The 20,796-nt window shown below is 42.0% G+C and overlaps 1 protein-coding gene across 2 annotated transcripts in view; it reads left to right on the top strand.

The window, feature by feature from the left end:
• The window catches only part of PPP2R5C (protein phosphatase 2 regulatory subunit B'gamma), a 170,789-nt gene that overhangs the window by 101,115 nt on the left and 48,878 nt on the right, over positions 1-20,796 (top strand). For both annotated transcript variants that reach the window (XM_039534849.1, XM_039534850.1), the window contains 5 exons: positions 1,171-1,281; positions 2,057-2,149; positions 2,242-2,372; positions 7,241-7,300; positions 18,416-18,524. In XM_039534849.1, coding sequence (XP_039390783.1) covers positions 1,171-1,281; positions 2,057-2,149; positions 2,242-2,372; positions 7,241-7,300; positions 18,416-18,524 — 504 coding nt within the window. The remainder of the gene's footprint in view (positions 1-1,170; positions 1,282-2,056; positions 2,150-2,241; positions 2,373-7,240; positions 7,301-18,415; positions 18,525-20,796) is intronic.

Below are 20,796 nucleotides of genomic sequence, written 5' to 3'. Positions count from 1 at the left end.
GACTTAATTAGTATAATTTTTCTTACCTTTCTACAGAGTTCACTTGCAACCGGCCTCAATATTTTTGCATAATATGGTTTGTGAGGGCATAATTTAGATGGTGTGCTGGACTATGGAAGTAGTTGCTATGGGGACAGTCTTGGCTCCAGAACTATTTCCAGTTAGTGAGCTCTCCTTCTACCTGAAACAGAGAGGGAGGGAGGATTCGCCATCTACTATTAGCCCATATTGCAGGGTAGGATGGGATGGGTTGAGTTTCACTCCTGGGGAGGCCACAGTGGCCACTGACCAAAGGTAGTCCATTGGGAGACCACATTGGTTAATATTGTCGCTTTTTTCAAGTGCTGGAATTGGCTGTCCAACAAGGGGCCCCTGCTTTATAAAGGAACAATAACCAGCGGAGGCAGGTCTCTTTTGATCCACTCTCCATTCCTCCCCCCACCCCCCCTTACAATTGTACAATGACTTTGAGTTAAGATTCTTATTAATCTGGCGGAGGAGGTTAAATTTTAGGCTAGAATATGCAAGACCAATTCAGAATCTCCATGTCTTTCTAATCTTTTGAAAATAAGGGAGGTGGCTTGGGACCACACACTAATTTTGGAGTGAATGTTCAGGGCAAGAATATTTTTTTAGAATATTTGCCAGTGATTGATAGTAAACAGGAAGGTGACTGAATGTAACTAATTGTGATAAATGGATATTTGAATTTATAGATATGTAAACAAATTTTTAAATCGTAATATGTTAGTTTTCTGTAATAACCTTTGGGGACATTTTCTTGGAACAGGGCATATATGAGTGAACATTTATTTAATCTCCATTGTTCTGGCTTCCAATTCTATAGTTCTTTGTAAACACTTTCTCTGTAAAATGTTCTCTAACATCATTAGCTCCCAAATATATCTGTAGTAACAGGGTTATCTCTGAATGTTTAGACTTGAAACATGACTTGAAAATGTTCTGTGCGCTATAATCTACAGAGAAGAACGTTTTAATTGAGTAGCTAATCATTTTTGTTAAGCATTAGTTGAGTTAAATACCAGTTTTTAAATGATAAACTTCTGTGGTATTAGTTAAAATACTTGTTTTATAAAGAATCTTCATCTCAGTAAGCATCTTTAAATAATTCCATTGTTTCAGAGTTCTTAAAGATACATGTGATTTTAGTTTGCAGTTAACATGTTTCGAACATTACCACCATCTTCTAATCCAACCGGGGCAGAATTTGATCCAGAGGAAGATGAACCAACTCTAGAAGCTGCCTGGCCTCACCTACAGGTAATTAGCAATCTCCTCATTTCATTTGACTAAATAGTAACTAAATTATTGCAAAATAGTATTACACAATGTGTCTTCCTACTGTATGTTAAACACACTAGTGTAAATGATCTTTTGCAGTCAAAAATAGATTTGTTACTATTAAGAGCTGGACAGTCTTTGAAATTACATTGTGTAATTTGAAATTATTAGTTTTAATCTTCCAAAAGATATTAACGCGTAAACAACTGAAAAGAAAATTACATTGAAAATCAATCTGTGTTTTTAGAGGTCAAAAGTTTGTTGCTTGTTTCAGTAGAAACATATGATTTTAATTAAATAGTAAAGATTAAAGTGAGCTTTAGTTGATTATTTTTACTATTCATGTTTTGTTTTTATTTATCTATGGCAAGGTTCTAGCTTTAGATGTTTGAAAAATGTGAGCGCAAAGTAAAAGTAAAAGATTTTTCAAAATATGCATTACTGAACACCATGGATGTTAGATCAGTATCTATTGGTATGAAGTAAAATTAATTCAGGAATGTAGTATTTGGGAATCCTCTGCAGTTTAAAGAACGTAGCACTGTTAGAAAATACAGCACCTGGTGACATACATTCCCTGCACCAAATTGTAGTATTACTTTTGCTGTAAAATGATATAAAAACCATGTATAATACTATCTTGAACTAGGAAGTTTCTTTTTTAAGTGTCAGAATTGAGTTGTAATTGTACTGCTTACAAAAATATAATATATGTCAAAAAACTAATGTTATTTCTCTGTGGATTTTTTTTCAGCTTGTTTATGAATTTTTCTTAAGATTTTTAGAATCTCCAGATTTCCAACCTAATGTAGCTAAGAAATATATTGATCAGAAGTTTGTATTGCAGGTGAGGTAAAAATGAATATATCTTCAAGCTTTAAATCCAAATTGATTTAAAATGCATTAGATTTGAGTAAAATGTATCTTTCTTTTTCACAGCTTTTAGAACTCTTTGACAGTGAAGATCCTCGGGAAAGAGATTTTCTTAAAACTACTCTTCACAGAATATATGGGAAATTCTTAGGCCTAAGAGCTTACATCAGGAAACAAATTAATAATATATTTTATAGGTATGTCACAGCTCTTTTACATATGATTAGATACTGTGATTTAGACTTTTTGGTCCCTTATTAGCAAAATCTTAGTTATTTCATTCTGTGTAAACATGTTTGTGCCTAATAATATTGGCATCTGTTTAATTTAGCAATTCTCAGTGGGATCCAAATCAGGGGAAGTATAGCATGTGATAAATGTTATAGCTGCAGTTTGGGTACATTTGAGATTCTACATTTACATCAGTTTTGTGTCAGCTTGACTTTTTATATAGTGCTTTATCAGGGATGAGTTGTTTGAATGATAGTGCCATGTTACCGAGTGCAGTGCATATTATTGATTGTTTGTTATAATTATTTATTTGTAATATCATAGAACGTAGATACATTTGTTTCAGTTTTATACATATCTCCTGGAGAGAGAGATGCAACAGAAGTGAAGAAAATACATGTGCAGGAACTCATTTCAAAGGGCAAGTTCCATTTCTGAGGGAAGCAAGTCCAATTTGAGGTGCATAAGGAAAAGAGATGTCCAATTGGGGGTAGTCCTGATAATCGGCGTCAAAGCACTGCAGTGGTACTGTTGCCGAAAGTGTATTTGCTCTTGCAAGAAATAATAACAGTAATGTCTTTGCTTCTACCACTTTGGTTGTGAATCAGGGTTATTAATTTTCTTTTGAATATAGAATCATATATCCAGTATTCATAACTGGATAGTTTTAAGTTCTCAGACTTCCCGATTGGCACAAACTCAGCTCCAATTGGAAGGTTGGTGAACTGAGGCTGAGCTATTTTGAAATGTTCTGCCCTAGTGTGTGTTGCAGGTACACAATTAATTTTTAACGGATATTATGCCTATTTGCATTATTGCACCGTTACCTGAGTTTCCTTCCTATCTTCACTTTATAAACATTATTGATTTGGTTATCTAAATTCACAAGCTTAAGGAAATGGTTGAGGAGTAACCTAAAATATACTACTAAAAATTGAATCCATTATAGTGAGCCATTTGTATGCTAGATTTCAATTAAATAAACATTAGACCTTGTCATCTAAGTATTTATATCAGTATTGTTTTCAATAATGTTTCTGTAAAAGCAACAAAGAATCCTGTGGCACCTTATAGACTAACAGACGTTTTGCAGCATGAGCTTTCGTGGGTGAAGACCCACTTCTTCGGATGCAAGTGCTCTTGCATCCGAAGAAGTGGGTCTTCACCCACGAAAGCTCATGCTGCAAAACGTCTGTTAGTCTATAAGGTGCCACAGGATTCTTTGTTGCTTTTACAGATCCAGACTAACACGGCTACCCCTCTGATACTTGACAATAATGTTTCTGTTTCTCTGGAATCCAGAGAGTATTTTTAGGAAACAGAACACGTTGCTTATTTGGATTTTTGCCTCCAGCATATTTGGCTTAGAATAAAAATAATGACTCCCTGAACACTTACAAAAACTCTATCAAAATGTTTATATTGTCTGTGGCAGTAACCACTAGAGTAAATGGATAGTGATCCCCTCATAGTTATTGTTACATTGGCCAAACTTTACACGCATGCACACATACGTACCCCAGTTCAATAAACACAGATGTAAATTCAGAAGGTCAGAGTATGTCTACATTGCAATTAAAAACCTGCAGCTGGCCTGTGCCAGCTGCCTCGGGCTAAGGGGGCTGTTCATTTGTGGTGTAGATATTTGGGTTTGGGCTGCAACCCAAGCTGTGGGACCCTCCCACCTTTCAGAGTCCTAGAGCCTGGGTTCCAGCCCAAGCCCAAACATCTACATCTCAGTTAAACAACCCCTTAGTCCAAGCCCTGCGAGCCTGAGTGAGCTGGACAGGCTAGCCATATTTTTTTAATTACAGTGTAGACATACTCAGTGGGGTTGCAGTTCTGAGTGCAGCAATAGCAACCCACCACAAAAACATAGAGCCAGTTTTTGCCTCCCTTGCTCTTGTTGAGTAGAAACTTACTACCATGAAACCCTGTTGAAATCGATACTTGCAGAGCACTGCTCATGGATAAGGGTAGCAAAATCTGGCTTGTTAGTAAGTTGCTCCATATAGCATTGCTACTGCAGTAATCTACCATGTAGAATATTCTCAAAAAGCAAAGTTGGAGAAGGCTTTAGAAATTTGGAAGGAATTTTAAGGAGGGAAGGGGAAAGCCATATTTACATACCCTGAAATTTTTCACAGGAAACACAGTTCATGACTGTTTCCAAACTTAGTCGACCTATATCAGCACCTCAGTGTGACATGATATTAAAGTGTTTAAGTGGATTTCCAAGCATGTAGGGGCAAACAGCTGGCATATATGGGCTTCATGTTAGACAGGATATGATTGATATATACTTAAATATGGACTAATCACTACTCCATTTGCAAGTAAGCAGTTTGCTGCACAATAGGGTCTCAGTACAGGTTCCACAGACTTCAGCTTTTGAAGCCATCTGATTTGATGCATCTTTTTTTTCTGTAGATCCAGTATGCAGATACAATATTCTGTAGATCCAGTTACTTGTATCTAGCACATTTTCTTGTGTCTCTGCCCCTTGTACACTTTTCCTCCTAAATGCGAACATGTGATCCTTTGAAGAGAATGGTGCCAACTGCACAACAGCTTTTTGCCAGTTCAGGTATAGAGGTATCTTATCGCTAGAAAAATGTTCCTTTAGAAAAAGGAACTGAGGAACTGCCTAAAAATAGCGAGTAAGCCTCATCTTCTCTGTCTTCATGCAGTGGTTCTTGGACACGGAATCCCACTCTTTCTTAGACGAAGTGCTGTTAAGTTTTGTTTCAGGGGAAAGGATTTCAAGAAAAGACAGAAAGGGAATGCAAATTTGCTTACAGTTTATTTAACCAATAGTGGGTTTTGATTAAGTTAATGCTGGAATGCACAATTTCATGAAACAATATATCTGAAATGTATACTAATGGAGGTTTATTCTGCCATTTTTGTTCTGCATTGGCAGTGTTTTAATGTAATGGAAGCCAAGATTTCAAATCTAGTCATTTCTAATACGTCTTTTGAATGGGTTACAAATATTCTGCCCATTCACCTTTTTTTAGTTTGTAGAAACAATAGATGGAATTTTTTTCACTTTTCTGCTTCTGTTCTGAAATGTACATAAGGAATGCTGTAGTGAAATCTAGATTATAGTATAGATAGCACCCTTTTCAGCAAAGTATAAACAAGAAGCCGCCTTTATCTACCAACTGAATTCTCAAGGACATAGAAACTAAAGTCTTTTTCCAGCTCAATAAAAACAAATCTGTATAGAAATTTTGCATAGTACTTCTGGGCATAAAATTCTAAGGAGAAAAATAAGTTTACAAACAAGTTCCTTCAACTTCTTAATCCCTGAACTTAACTGAAAGATAATTATATGTACATTTTTTAATGTAATGTACACCCCTCTAAAACATTTACTTTGCTCATATTTGGCATGATTCTGCAGGTCCTCAGTGTAACTCTCAGGCCAGGTTTAAGCAGAGTTTCTTTTCTTGCTTCCTTGAATCATAAGCTAAAACTATGTGTCTGTCTGATACTGGGATATGGATTTTAAAGTTTTTCCTTGTGTATTTATTACTTTTTAAAATATTTTCTTTGTTTTGGTGTTTAACAATTAAATGAAATTAATGTTATCAAATAAAAAGGATTTTCCTACCAACTTCATTTTCGGCAGAAAATGTTCTTATCTGAACTGAGTTACTTTTTCTGGGGAAAATAATACTCAAAGCAAACTGGTTTGAATCCATTCTCGAAAAATATTTAAAAATGGGAAACTGTTTTCTATTCTAAATTTTATTGATGAAATTCTGTGACAAGTGTTGAATTGGACAAACGTGGAGCTTTATAGTTTTGGAAAACTTCCCAAAAAATGGACAGATTGTGCCTTTCTGCCAAAAGAGAAAACATAATGTGAAGGCTTGACTTGTCCTATTTATTATTACTGATCATCTGGCAAATAAATGTATAGTGCAAAAGATATCTTTTTGGTCGGTATCTGGGAATTATTGGACCATCTCACATCCATTTGCCTTAGAAATGGGAGAATAAATTACAGCATCATGCTACACGCTCAGTATTGTCTTAATTTTAAAATATAATTTGACTGCATTCAGTTTTTGATCATTACTCCTGCATAAAATGTGACAACTGGAAAAGCACAAGGATGTTTGCTCGTTTTTTCTCTTCAGTGTAGGTGGTTAGAGAACAGTAACTTACTGTGCCAGTTCTGTACAGATGGATATGCCATTGATAGCATTACCGTGCAGGGCATGCAGTTCAGCTACAGAACAGATGTTGCAAGGAAGCAAAAACAACACGAGTATCGTGTAGTCCTAGGACCTTTGAGTAGTGTAAATTTTAAAAATGAAAGCTTTCAAAGTGGCTAATTATAGCTATCAATAGTATCAGAGGGGTAGCCGTGTTCGTCTGGATCTGTAAAAGCAGCAAAGAGTCCTGTGGCACCTTATAGACTAACAGACGTTTTGGAGCATGAGCTTTCGTGGGTGAATACCCACTTCAACCACGAAAGCTCATGCTCCAAAACGTCTGTTAGTCTATAAGGTGCCACAGGACTCTTTGCTGCTATCAATAGATCATTTTGTAAGCACAGCAAAAAAGCAACTCTAAAGATTTAATTATCCAAAACAATCAAATATATTCCTGACTTGTACATACTATATTTTTAAAAATGGGTTTTTCAGCCTGCTGAATATAGATGTTGGTACACTGTCTGAAGTACTAATTTTCCACTTCACATTTTTCTGACGCTACATGAAACATCAGATAGATACAAAGTCATGTCTTGGAGACAGGTCTATATATTTCTGTATAGTCAATACTGAGTGACTAAAACTGTATTTCATTTGTTTAGGTTTATTTATGAAACAGAACATCATAATGGCATAGCAGAATTACTGGAAATATTGGGAAGGTAAGTTACTGGTTGTATACCATAAAACTCGTCAAAAATTGAATAGGGGCTGGAGGGATACATTTTGAAGAAATGTATAACTTTGTATAGTTTGACAGAGTTATAACTAAGGAGGGAATATGATAACCATTACTAATATTTAAAGGGTGTAAACTCCAGTGAGAGTGTAGTTGTTTAGGTCTAAAGTGTATGTGGACAAGTTTTGCTATCATAGATTAAATTACAGAATATCAAAATGAAGTCCTAAACACAAGATCTGCTTGTTCACCAAGGAAAATCTCAGTGCTAGAATGATTTACTGGAGAAGATACTGTAGAGAACTACCTTGCGCCTCCAAGGCAATAGATTGCATCACCGAATAGGCCCAATCAATGTCTAATAGCTGTGATTCTCTGTGTAAGATTGCTTCTTATTTCACGTTCCACAGTATATTGCCAAGATGACAGGTTTAAAGTAAATAAATGAAGAAACTGCAAAGTTTAATAATTAAAAAAACCAAAAACAAAACAGCAGCTCTGGTTTTCTAATAATTAATATAAGACATTTAGGTTGACTATGTGTGGACTAAAAAGTTAGTATCATGTAAAACGATTATTAGTTAATATTTTTGTAGGTATTTATACAGCATTTATTACCACAGTTTACGTATTACACTCATCACTGAGTAGTGGGAAGACTTTAGTTCCCATACCAATGCTCCCCGCTCCCCCTCAGTCAATGGGGAATGGCAGGGAATATAACAGAATTCAGAAGGGGTGAGGGAGATTTAAAGAGCATATAATGGCAAGATGGGGGCTGGCCCCTCCTCCTCTTTATGTCCTCCACCTTTCCATTAGGTGGGGCAGGGGAGATGATGCTAGTGGAATAGTTCTTGCATGTCCCCTGTTCCTCTGCCCATTAAATTCTCCCAAGCTTTTCAAAAACTTCCTGCTTCTGTTAACTTCCCTGGCCTGCCTCCCTTTAGTTGTAGCATAGAAGTTATGGTTTTATGATGCTGTAAGTTAGAGTCCCAGCAGGGGACGGTCCCTGGGTTCTATGCCTTGTTCTGCCTGTAATAGACCTATGCCCATTAGCAACCCCCATAGCAGCTGCCAAAAGTGCTTGGGAGAGTTGCATGTGAAGGACAAGTGTCGCATTTGTAAGAATTTTCGTCCTAGAACTCAAAAGGAGCGCAACATTCATCTAAGGGCCCTCCTGGAGGCTGCGATTCGCCCTGTGTCGGAGCCTTCCCACTCCGATTCTACACCCAGCACCTTGGCATCGGTGTGGAGAGCACCGCCAGCGCCGAGTTCTGCCCAGCACCACTCTTCTTTGCTGGTGCCAAAGAGCACCTGAAGGAATGAGACTCCCTGGCATCGTGCAAGAAGGGTCAAGAGCAGTGTTCCCTCTAATTTTTTATGTCCATGTACAGAATGAATTCTGTTGTGTGCCAATATGGAGGTAATACGTGGTGGGGGTGGGGCCTAGGAGTTTGGAGCAGGGGCTCAGGGCTGGGGCAGAGTGTTGGGGTGCAGGGGGAGTGAGGGATCTGGCTGGGGGTGCAAGCTCTGGGATGGGGCCAGGAAGAGGGGGCTCAGGGCTGGGGCAGAGTGTTAGGGTGAGGGCTCTGGCTGGGGGTGTGGGCCCCGGGGTGGGACTGGGTAAGAGGGATGTAGGAGGGGGCTGAGGGCTGGGGCAGGAGGTTGGAATGCAGTGGGGTGAGGGCTCCATCTGGTGGTGATTTTAGCCCCTCACAGTGACAGCAGCAGTGGCCCTTGTGGGCACCTGAGTCTGCCTCAACTCCCATGTTGCCAAACTAGGAGCTGGGCGAGTGGCCTGCACAGTGGCCATATTGGAACATGTGGGGCATGCCAGGCATGCCGATGCCCTTCTTGCACCTGTCCTCCCTTGCTGCCTCGGAAAAGTAACCCCTGGCACCGATGGCCCTGGGCTCAGTGCGTGGAGTGGAATCCAATACTGGGGTTGAGGAGCAGGTATCCACTCTAAAGGAACCTTCCCCTACAGGGGACAATGTCCCAGGCCCTCCCCCGGTAGTCCAGTCCTTGTCCTCATTGCCAGATGATGTGGTAGCAGGGCCCTCACATGCCAGTCCACCGGATGACTTTAAGGAACACCAAGCCCTGCTCAGGAGGGTGGCCTTGAACTTAGGCTTGGAAGTGGAAGAAATGGCAGAGCAGTCTGACACTTTATTCAACATGCTAATGGCATCAGCTCCCACGTGGGTTGCACTGACTGTGCACAACGGGGTTCTAAAGATAGCCAAGGCCCTCTGGAAAACCCTGTCTTCTATCCGACCCACCTCCAAGCAGTCTGAAAATAAATACTTCGTCTCTGCTAAAAGGTTTGAATACTTATATACCCACCCGCTCCCAGGGTCACTGGTCATCTCGGTGGCCAATGAAAGGGACAGGGAAGGGCAAGCCAGTTCCACACCCAAAAATAGACACCAAGAGGCTGGACCTTTTTGAAAGGAACATTTATTTGATGGCCACACTTCAGTTTAGGATGTCAAACCACCAGGCTTTATTGGGGAAATACAGTTTTAATCTGTGAGACTCCCTCAAAAAGTTTGACTCCCTGCCCCAGGACTTGGGCCACAAGTTTACCACCATTTTGGAGGAGGGTACCTCCAGATGACATGGAATGCGGCCAGTTCAGCGGCCAGGGATGTTGCCTTGGATGTGGTAATGTGGTGCAGTTCCTGGCTTCAATCTGTGGGTCTGTCCCAGGAGATGCAATCCTCCCTCCTGGACCTTCCGTCGACGGAAGGGGGCTCTTCTTGGAGGAGACAGATGCAAGGCTGCATGGACTCCACGACGTTAAAGCCACCCTCCACTCACTAAGCCTGCAACGCCACAGATGGTGAAAAAACAGTTCAGACCATCCCCGCCTCCTTGGCAGGGCTCCTCTAGAAGGGACGAAGACTCAAGGTTCAGCCATCATTGCCCCTCCACCTCCCATTTGCCTGTCCGGCCTGACTCAGCAAAATACCAAGGGGGCCAGAAGCGCTTGTTTTGAGGGGTGTGCTTGAGGACAGCGCCCGAGTCAGTTCTCAGAATCCACCCTACTCCTTACTCAACCACCTTCCGGTTGGCTTGGTCATGAGTTACTTCGAACCGTTGGATGCTCGGTATATCATCTCTGGACTACACCCTGCAATTCTCGGCTGCCCCTCCCTCCCACTCCCTTCCCCGCCCCCTTCAAGGAATTTTCTCATGAGCAACTCCTTGTTCAGGAAGTAGAAAACCTCCTACAGCTGGGAGCGGTGGAGGAGGTCCCTCAGGACATGAGGGGGAAAGGGTTCTACTCCCACTATTTCTTAATCCTGAAAGTGAAAGGGGTTTTAAGACCCATTCCGGACCTATGACACCTCAAAAAAAAAAAAAATCTCAGAAAGTTGAAGTTTTGCATGGTCTTCCTAGCCTTCATCATCCCTTCCCCAGACCCCAGAGACTGTTATGCCGCCCTCGACTTGATGGACGCATAGTTTCATATCTCCATTTTCCAAGGACACAGATTGTTCCTCTATTCTGTGGTGGGCCAGCGTCATTTCCAATTCATGATTCCTCCCTTCAGAACTCAGCAGTCCCGCCAGTTTTCACAAAATGCATGGCACCAGTGGCTGCTTACCTGAGGTGTCAAAGGATCCTGGTTTATTCGTACCTTGACAACTGGTTCATCAAGGGCAGATCTCAGGATCATGTTCAAAGGAGCCTCGATCTGGTACGTTCCACCTGCCACAATCTGAGCCAGTTAATAAAAAGAAATCGACCTTAGTACCGGTGCAACAGATAGTTCATAGGGCAGTCCTCAACTCCACAAAAGCCAGAGCCTTCCTTCTGGAGGCCTGTTTCTGAGCCATGTCAGACCAGATCTTGCAAGTGAGAGCCCACCTGCTCACACATGCCTGAGATTATTAGGCCACAAGGCAGCCTGTACTTACGTAATCAGTCACGTGCGGCTCTATCTCAGACCCCTGGAAGCGTGGTTGTCTTCGGTCTACATCCCCAATAGCACAATCTAGACCGCATGGTCAGGGTGCTGGATCACATATGGTCATCCCTGAAATGGTGGGTGGACCTTGGATCAGTGTTGCAGGGAGTTCCCTTTGCAACCCCGTCACTGACACTGGTCTCCAGTGCCTTGAACCTGAGGTGGGGGGCACACCTGGGTGATCTCAGCACACAAGAATGTTGGTCGCAAGACGATCGCGCCCTCGACATAAATGTCAGAGAGCTCAAAGCAGTTCGCTTGGACTGTCAGGCTTTCCTGCCTCACGTGAAGGGCAAGGTGCTGCAGCTCCTGAAGGAAAATACCACCGCAATGTTTTACATCAGCGAGCAAAGCAAAACCCCAGCATGATCCCTCAGAGGTGGGGAACTCCCTGTTCTGCCAGGACATGAACAAATCCACCCAGGAAGTACCACATATTTTGGGGGATCAACAGAGGCTTCCTGTCAGATTCCTTTTTGCTTCCGTGGTTAGGGGCCCTAACGTACTCCTTCCCACCGGTGCCATTAATCCACAGAGTCCTTGAGAAGATGAAACAGGACCAGGGGAAGGTAATCCTGATAGTCTGGCTTAGCCTCGCCAACACTGGTTCAGCACACTGCTGGACCTCTCAGTGGTGGCTCTGCTGCAGCTGCCCCTCTGGCCGGATCTGCTGTCTCAGAACCACAACAGTCTTCTGCACACAAACCTGGCTGCGCTGCACCTGACAGCTTGGCTGCTGCATGGTTGAATGCAGAGGAGCAGGAGTGCTTGGTCTCCCCAGGTAGGTAAGCCAGCCATGAGACCTCAGAGGGCAGGCCAAATGCCGTTGGTCCACAGAGCAGAGAAACGGTTCATGTTCTGGGCCTTGAACCAGGGTATTTGGCCTGAGCTGGCCTCGCTGCTGTAGATCCTAGAATACCTTCTGCACCTCAAACTCCAGGGCCTGTCTCTTTCACCAGTTAAGGTTCACTTGGCCACTATTTCAGCCTTCTACCCTCCATTCCAGAGCAGGTCAGTCTTCGCTCGTGACATGACAGTCCGGTTTTTGAAAGGTCTGGAGTAACTATCCCCATGTTCATGACCTTGTCCCTCCTTGGGACCTGAATCTCATGCTGTCACGGCTCACACCCCCCTTTAAGCCTTTGGCTTCCTGATCCCTTCTACTCTCATGGAGGGTCTCACTCCTGGTAGCAATAACGTGTGCACATAGAGTCTCTGAGTTTAGGGTGCTTAGCTTGGAGCCACCCTATATGGTGTTTTACAAGGACATAGTACACCTGTGACCGCAGCCGGTTTTCCTGTCCAAGGTAGCTTCTCAGTTTTATACAGGCCAGAATGTATATTTACTTCTCGTCTTTCCAAAACTTCATAAGTCGGATGGGAAGTGTAGATTATGCTCTCTGAACCTCAGGAGACTGCTAGCCTTTTACATCAAAAAGACCAAGCCATTCCGTAAGTCGATGCAGTTGTTTTTCATGGTAGCAGACAGGATAAAAGGTCTTCCAGTGTCCTCCCAGAGAATTTCATCATGGATTACCGCCTGCATCCGTTTTTGCTTTGATCTGGCAAAAGTGCCTCCATCGGCGATTGTAACTGCCCACTCAGCTAGGGCGTAGTCTCATTTGCGGCTTTCCTGGCTCAAGTGCCAATTCAAGATATCTGCAGGGCTGCTACCTGGTCATCCATTCACACGTTCATGTCTTGTTTCACATTTACCTAGCAGGCCCAAGATGATGCTGGCTTTGGTAGAGCAGTGTTACAAGCCGCATGACCATGAATTCTGAGCCCACCTCCAAAGATACTGCTCATGAGTCACCTAGAATGGAACTGACATGAGCAAGCACTCGGAGAAGAAAAAACAGTTACCTACCTTTCGTAACTCTTGTTCTTCGAGATGTTACTCATGTCCATTGCATTACCGGCCCCTCTGTCAGAGTTGCTGGCAAGAAGGAACTGAGGGGGCTAGGGTCAGCAGCACCTAATATACCGATGCACGAGCGTGGCACTCCACACCTAGAATGGACATGAGCAACACATCTTGAGGAACAAGTTACGAAAGGTAGGTAACCCTTTTGTTCTTGTTCTTGTTGTGTAACTGCTGTAAAAGGCAGGTCAGAGCCAAGACAAAATTAATTTGCAGCCCTTTGTGGAGATACCACTTGGATCTTTGTTATAAAGAGCTGTTTCCTATACCAACAATCAGTCCACAATGCCCATTCCAGAAGATTGTCTACATAAAGGAGTAAACCAAGGGTATGTCTACATTACGAAATTAGGTCAATTTAATGTCAATTTTTTTAGAAATCGATTTGATACAGTCGATTGTGTGTCCCCACTTAAGACCATTAAGTCGGCAGAGTGCATCCACAGTACCGAGGCTAGTGTCGACTTTGAGCATTGCACTGTGGATAGCTAGCCCATAGTTCCCACAGTCTCCACCACCCATTGGAATTCTGGGTTGAGCTCGCAATGTCTGATGGGGCAAAAACATTGTCACGGCTGGTTCTGAGTACATGTCGTCAGCCTCCCCCCACTCCCCCCCCCCCGTGAAAGCAACAGCAAAAAATTGTTTCTTGCCTTTTTTCCTGGGTTACCCGTGCAGAGGACATACCATGGCAAGCATGGAATCCGCTCAGCTCACTGTCACCGTACATCTCCTGGGTTCTGCTGGCAGACGTGATACTGCAGTGCTACACAGCAGCAGCTCCTTGCCTTTGCAAGTTAGCAAAGACGGTTAGCAGCCATATTGTACTGTCTGCTGCTGTCTCCTTGTCGGTCGGGGGCTCCTGGGCAGACATGGGTGCTCCCGGCCAGCCTCGGTGAGGTCAGTCGGGGGCACCTGGGCAGACATGGGTGCTCCCGGCCGGCCTCGGTGAGGTTGGTCGGGGGCACCTGGGCATAAATGGGAGTGACTCCAGGTCATTCCTTTCTTTAAGTTCTGTCTAATTGGGAGTCAGTCCTGCCTGGAATATCAGGCAAGCCTACCAAAGAACCAGAGAGGCAAACGGCCGCTCCGGGTCAGAGCCCCAGACATCCCGCTTCTATGATGAGCTGCATGCCATTCTAGGGGGTGCCCCTACAACTACCCCACTGCTGTGCTTCCCTCCTCCCCCACCCCTCCCAGGGTGCCTTGGCAGTTATCTCCCCATTTGTGTGATGAATTAATAAAGAATGCATGAATTTGAAACAATTACTTCATTGCCTCTGTAAGCGGAGGGCGGTTGGCTTACAGGGAAGTAGAGTGAACCAAGGGGGCAGGTTTTCATCAAGGAGAAACAAACAGAACTTTCACACCGTAGCCTGGATAGTCATGAAACTGGTTTTCAAAGCTTCTCTGATGTGCAGCGCCCCCTGCTGCGCTCTTCTAACCGCCCTGGTGTCTGGCTGCGCTTAATCATTTCGTCTTTTAGAACAGAGTTCTGATAGCACGGATTTGTCTCCCCATACAGCAATCAGATCCAGTACCTCCCGTTCGGTCCATGCTGGAGCTCTTTTGCGATTCTGGGACTCCATGGTCACCTGTGCTGATCAGCTCACCACAGTGGCCAAACAGGAAATTAAATTCAAAAGTTCGCAGGGCTTTTCCTGTCTACCTGGACAGTGCATCTGAGTTGAGAGTGCTGTCCAAAGTGGTCACAATGGAGCACTCTGGGATAGTTCCCAGAGGCCAATACCATCGAATTGCATCCACACTACCCCAAATTCGACCCAGCGCTAATCCCCTCGTCGGGGAGGAGTACAGAAATGTGTGGATAGGTGCAGGGTTAAATCCATCTAACGTTGCTAAATTCGACCTAAACTTGTAGTGTAGACCAGGGCCACATTATGTTTTTGTCTTTTGTCTTTGTATCCTAGTCACATTGTGAATTTTATTTTCCATGAGATAATTCTTTAAAATATTAAGTGTAAAAAAAAATAAAAAAAAGCCAAGACACCCTGTTTATTTAGCTTTTCAGTCATACTATCAGCAATATGTGGTGTCAATATTAACTTTATTCTTATAGCCTGGCATAGCAAAGCACAATTGCCAGCTAAGAGATTTTTCTTTGTGTTTGTTTGGGATCTAATGCATTGACTTACTGGAGGAACAGAAAGTTCTTGTCCTAGGCTGGCTGACAACTGGGAAACTGAAGTCACTCCTGTCCTTCTGTTCCATATCCCTGTATCTTCCTTAAAGGCACACTGTTAACTTAAAAAACAAAAACAATTGCACTTTCAGGAAAAACTTATCTACCAGACATCTAAGATTAGTAGTTCTCACACAGTTGTTCAGAGGCTTGCAGAGCTGGCAGTGACATGGCACTAACTGTCAATTTCTGGCTGCTAAATTGTATTAACTGGTGCTAAAAAAAACAACAAAAAACACTTTTACTTGTAAGCAATTACTTCTGTTGCTATAGGAACATTACATAATCCTGAATGGAAGGGCAGACAGTATTCCTATTAAGATGTAATTCACACTGCAGAAACTCCTGCTTTGGAACAAAGGCTTGAAATTTTGCACGGGTGTTTGCCCTTGTGTCAGGGGACGTGCCTTTTGCTGTCTGTGAAAATGTACTCAAATTTGGCCAAGTTAAAAGCTTGTGAAAAATCTTGGGCACAAGAACTGAAAGTAGGGAAAACATCTTTCCTGTGCTCTCAGTATTCCCCCCACAACTGGTGCCCAGGCAGCAAAGTGGTGAAAGAGGAAACTGCCTGACTTTAATGCAGAGGGGTGAGGATAAGGCAGGGAGTGGGGCACTTAGGAGTGGGAGTATGTAGATGTAGTGGGGTGAATGGGGCAGGAGTTGGGGGTGGGAGGAATAGTCAGGATCAGTGGTGGGGACAGACTGGCTTGGGACATAGGGACAGAAGGGTCTGTAACACTTAAGAACACTTCCCTCCAGAACCCAAGAATCCTGAGTCTCTCCATTCTGCTGCTGCCAGCAAATAGTTGTGAAACCCACTCTCAAAGTTTGTTCTTGCCCTCTAGTGGCAGGTCCACAGCCAATAACAGTCTACAACTGTTACCAATCAGTCCGTTAGCTCAAGTGGTAGAGGTCTGTGCTGTGAATCTAAAAGTTTAAACCTTGCTGATGACCGTAGTTGGGGGTCAGCATAGTTCCAGAAAAAAGCTCAGGTTGAGAAGTCAAGCACTCAAAAATTGAGAAATTTCAGAATTTAAGGTTGCTTATGCCTTATGATATTCTGTAATTACATGAGCACTTGCTATTTTTTTTTCCTACAGGACCCCTGCCTCTTTCAGTGCCCAAGAAGGATGGTGTTATAGGAACGAATCAGTATTGTATAGTTAATAAGGCTAGTGTCTGTGGGATCCCTGCTTGTTTGTTGCAGAAATTGGAATGTGTGTAGTGAATGAGGCAGGCGATTACAGGATGAGAAAGGAAGTTGAATGGCCACCCTGGAGAATTGGATTCTATCCCTGCCTCTGCCATGTAGCTCCTATGTGATGCTGGGCAAGTCACATAAAGAAAAAATTTCATAGTTAGCTACTAATTGTGCTCTCCTCCTTTTCTGGGTGCCTAATGTGAGGCACCAGAGGTCAGAGATGCAGAAGTGCTGAGTGCTTACAACTGCAACAAAAGTAAACTGGGGTTGTGCTACAAACATATAAAGCGCTATGAAATTCTAATTACTCTGAAGAATCAGTCCCTATGTGTTTTAAGCTTTGCACTCAAAATTAATGGACACTTTTATGACAATTTTGCCTTAATCGTTCTGCCTCAATTCCCCAGCTACAAAATAGTGACAACACCTAATCTCCCAGGAGCATTAAGAAAATAAATTCATGTTTTGAAACACTCAAATATTATGAGAGCACCATGGAAATGTCTGTGAGGCAATCAATAATTTTGTATTCAGTGTGGGGTTGGGATGGCATGTGTTAAATAAGGCCTGATACCATACATTGAATGAGGAGGATAAAAAGAAATAATGAATAACTACTCATTAAGTGAATGAGGCACAGGTTGTGAAAAAATATGTGATAATGTAATTATAGACTGCATTATAGTATGCACGTACAAGGTACGGGGAATTAAGGTTGCAAATGCCTTAATTTCTGGCCTTTTTTAACTTTTGAGTGCTTGATTTTGCAAGCTGAATGCTCTTAACGTATTTTAGGATGTAATAGTTCAGTAATTTTTCAGCTCCCCGCTTGTTTGTGAGAGCCTTCCGTGGTAGTTAATGTGAGATGAAAACATCTTAAAAATAAGAATGTGTGAGTGTAAAACCACAAAAATTGGCAGTGGGACTCCAGTTGTAGAATGTGAAACTATTTTTAATTCCATTTTTTTAAAGTTGACTGGTTTTCAAAAGGCCATTCCATATAAAATGATCAAAGGGTACAATGCACCCAGTAACGATTAATACCTGTCTTTACTCACTTGGTGTTGGGAACTCATAGAATCATAGAATCTCAGGGTTGGAAGGGACCTCAGGAGGTCATCTAGTCCAACCCCCTGCTCAAAGCAGGACCAAACCCAACTAAGACCAAAAAAAACTCCATGTGCTGTGATGCTGTCTTGTTGCCTGCTCCAGTTCTAAAAAAAACTATACATTTCCCAGTAGAGTAATTCTGTCTCCGATCTGTTTACTCTCTTGGATCGGACTCCCAGGTGTTGGGTCTTTGGCTGATTCCCTCATCAGGAATGAAGCAGCTGGGTTTCAGCAGTTGGGAGGGGTATTTATTCAGAACTTTGTTTTACAAAGAGGTGGAAAGGTTGGAAGCTGAACCGAGAGGTGGGAACTGGGTCTTTTATGGAACTTGGAGGGAGGATTTCGGCACCTGGAAAAGACGCAAGTTAGAACTCTTGATATAGGGGATGTGAGGATGTGGATTTTACCGTTGGCTGAATTTGTATTCTGCTCTCTAGATAATTAGACTTAAATTTTCTTAACATTGTTCTATTTTTATTTAATATAATGACCCCCCTCTTCAACATGGGAAAAAATGCTACATTAATGTTCTATGGGAGAGCTCAAAAAACAACCCAACTTGGAACAATTAAAATAAAGAACAAAAAAATGATTTTTCTTATCCTTAAAAGTTTGGCAATAGTGAAAATTTTGAACAAGTACTGATTTTAAACTGATTTTAAAAACTTCTGATTTTTTTTACAGTATAATTAATGGATTTGCCTTACCATTAAAAGAAGAGCACAAAATTTTCTTACTGAAGGTGTTATTACCTTTGCACAAAGTGAAATCGCTCAGTGTCTACCACCCACAGGTAAATTAATTTGTTTATGAAGTGTTATAGATTCTGTTCCACAGGATGGACCAGGGTATAAAATGCTGAACTGGGAGTCGGGAGAGCTGGGGGTTATTTCCAGCTCTGCTATTGGCCTGCTGTGTGACCTTATCCAAGTTGCTTCCCTTCTCTCTGACTCGGTTTCTTCATCTGTAAAATGGAGTAAAGATACTCCTTTTAAAAGCGTTCTGAGATCTGAGGATGAAAAGCACTGTATTATATCATAGAAAATCTTATCCTTTTAATGAGAATGTCCCTTTAGTAGATCTTTTTTTAAAAGAGCCATAATATGTGGTATGTTTTACTTGGATAATTTAATAGTTCAGTTTGTTGCAACTTTTTGGTGCCCTGGATGTTTTGCTAAATCACTATTTCTTCAACATGGATTCATTAAGTGGATGTTACTGAAGAGGTGGAGTAAAAAACTGAATACCTAAAAAAAGACCAAAAAAAATTGAAGTGTTGAAACAATCTGGGAAATAACATTAGGACCGCTCCACTGTTGTTGCTTTCAAACTCCCTGAACCTTTCTTAGGCTAACAGTAGAGAGCCCCAAAGGATTCTAGATTTGGAACAGCACTGCGATATGCTGAAAATCTGTCTAGAAAAAGCTCCTTTTAGATACCTAGGAAATTGTTCAGAAAAATCAGCCCGTTCCCGATCACTTTTTAATGAATAAATACCCCATATAGAAAGCACTGTCTTTTTATGTAAATTTGATAAATAGTTGTATTAAATTTAAACCAGTTTTTACGTGAAAATTCTTTTCTAGTAATTGCGTTGACCCATTTTTAACTTAGTGTTAATTTCACTTTATTAGAATAAATCAAAGATCAAGAAATAGAATTTGAATCTTAATCTAGGACTTCATCTGAAGTTTCTGTGAGGAGATGAATTTCAGAATTGGGACCAAAATAAGTCTGGGATGAAGAAATCAAATGGCCAGTTAAGAACAGCTGTGGTTTTTGTGAGGATTTTTTCCTCAGCAACTCACAAAATAGTCTAAAAATTATCCTGCAACTGGCCCTACACCACAGTCCTTTGTAACCTCAAAGGATTGGGAGGTTTGTGAAAATTACTGTTTCCTCACTGGTGCTGTGTCGCTAGGATTGCTGAGGGCACACATGTCCAACAGTTCTGTGCACTGCAGTGTGCTGATTCTTTTCCAGAATGCAAACATGCTGAAAGCCACCCAACTTTTGTTCTACACCCTTACTTACTCACTATGGAAGCAAGCGTATTGGAATACAATTTTTTCAAAATCTTTTGGTTAATTTCAAGATCTTTATCAGGGCGTGTCAGCTGTAAAACATGCAAACATGGTGATAGGGGATCAGATCGGTGGTTCATCTTGTCTAGTGTCCCGTTTGTGACAATGACCAGTACTAGCTGCATCATTAAACTGCAAGAAACCACATAGTGGGCAATTATCGTTATCTCAGAGGAAGTCTCCTCCTACTTCCCATTAGGGGTTGGATTATGATTGAGGCATGAGTGTTTCTATCAATTCCAAAACCAGGGATTAATCAGAGGTCAAAGCTTTTCCATGGCAATGGAAATAATGTCTTGATTACCCTTCAAGACAGTTCACATAACGGATACAGAAAGAGGAATAGGGAGAGTTGTGGTGCTCCTTCTAGTCCTCCACAGCCCAGAAGGCACTTTAGACTTGCTAGATAGCCAGGAACCCCACATTGTACCTGCAGAAAATACCAGGCCTTTTGAAACAGGAATTCCTTCATTCAGACTGTATACACCTACAGTTAAGAACTTGGGCATCAGAAGAGAAGTGTAGTTCAACATGGATTCTCCATTAACCTCTGATACAGTTTGGTATCCTGACAGAACTCAACCAGGATATTTCATTCACTGATCGGGTCAAATTTGCACTTCAGGTGTGAGGGAAAACAAAACTCTGAGGCAGGAATTGCCTCTTTGTGCAATGGCTAGCACAATGGAGCACTGACCTTGAGATGCTATTGTGATACAAATATTATAATAATCCCAAAGTTCTAGGGACCTCGGCTAGAAGGTTTGATTAGACTCCTACAACTAAGCACCATAGAAACATGACATGAGCCATAGCAGTATTTTCTGAGCAGACACATTGGATCCTCCATTTGAGTGTAGGTGCCAATTTTAATCACAATGATTAAATTAGATAAGCGTATGGCTGGTTTTTCTAGTTGCCATTACCTCTAAAAGGCAAGTTTTAGAATTACTTCCTACAGTCATACAAGAATCGCACTGT

This window comes from Mauremys reevesii, linkage group 4, assembly GCF_016161935.1.
Source record: "Mauremys reevesii isolate NIE-2019 linkage group 4, ASM1616193v1, whole genome shotgun sequence".
Taxonomy (NCBI): domain Eukaryota; kingdom Metazoa; phylum Chordata; order Testudines; family Geoemydidae; genus Mauremys; species Mauremys reevesii.
This window is presented reverse-complemented; position numbering and strand designations above follow the sequence as displayed.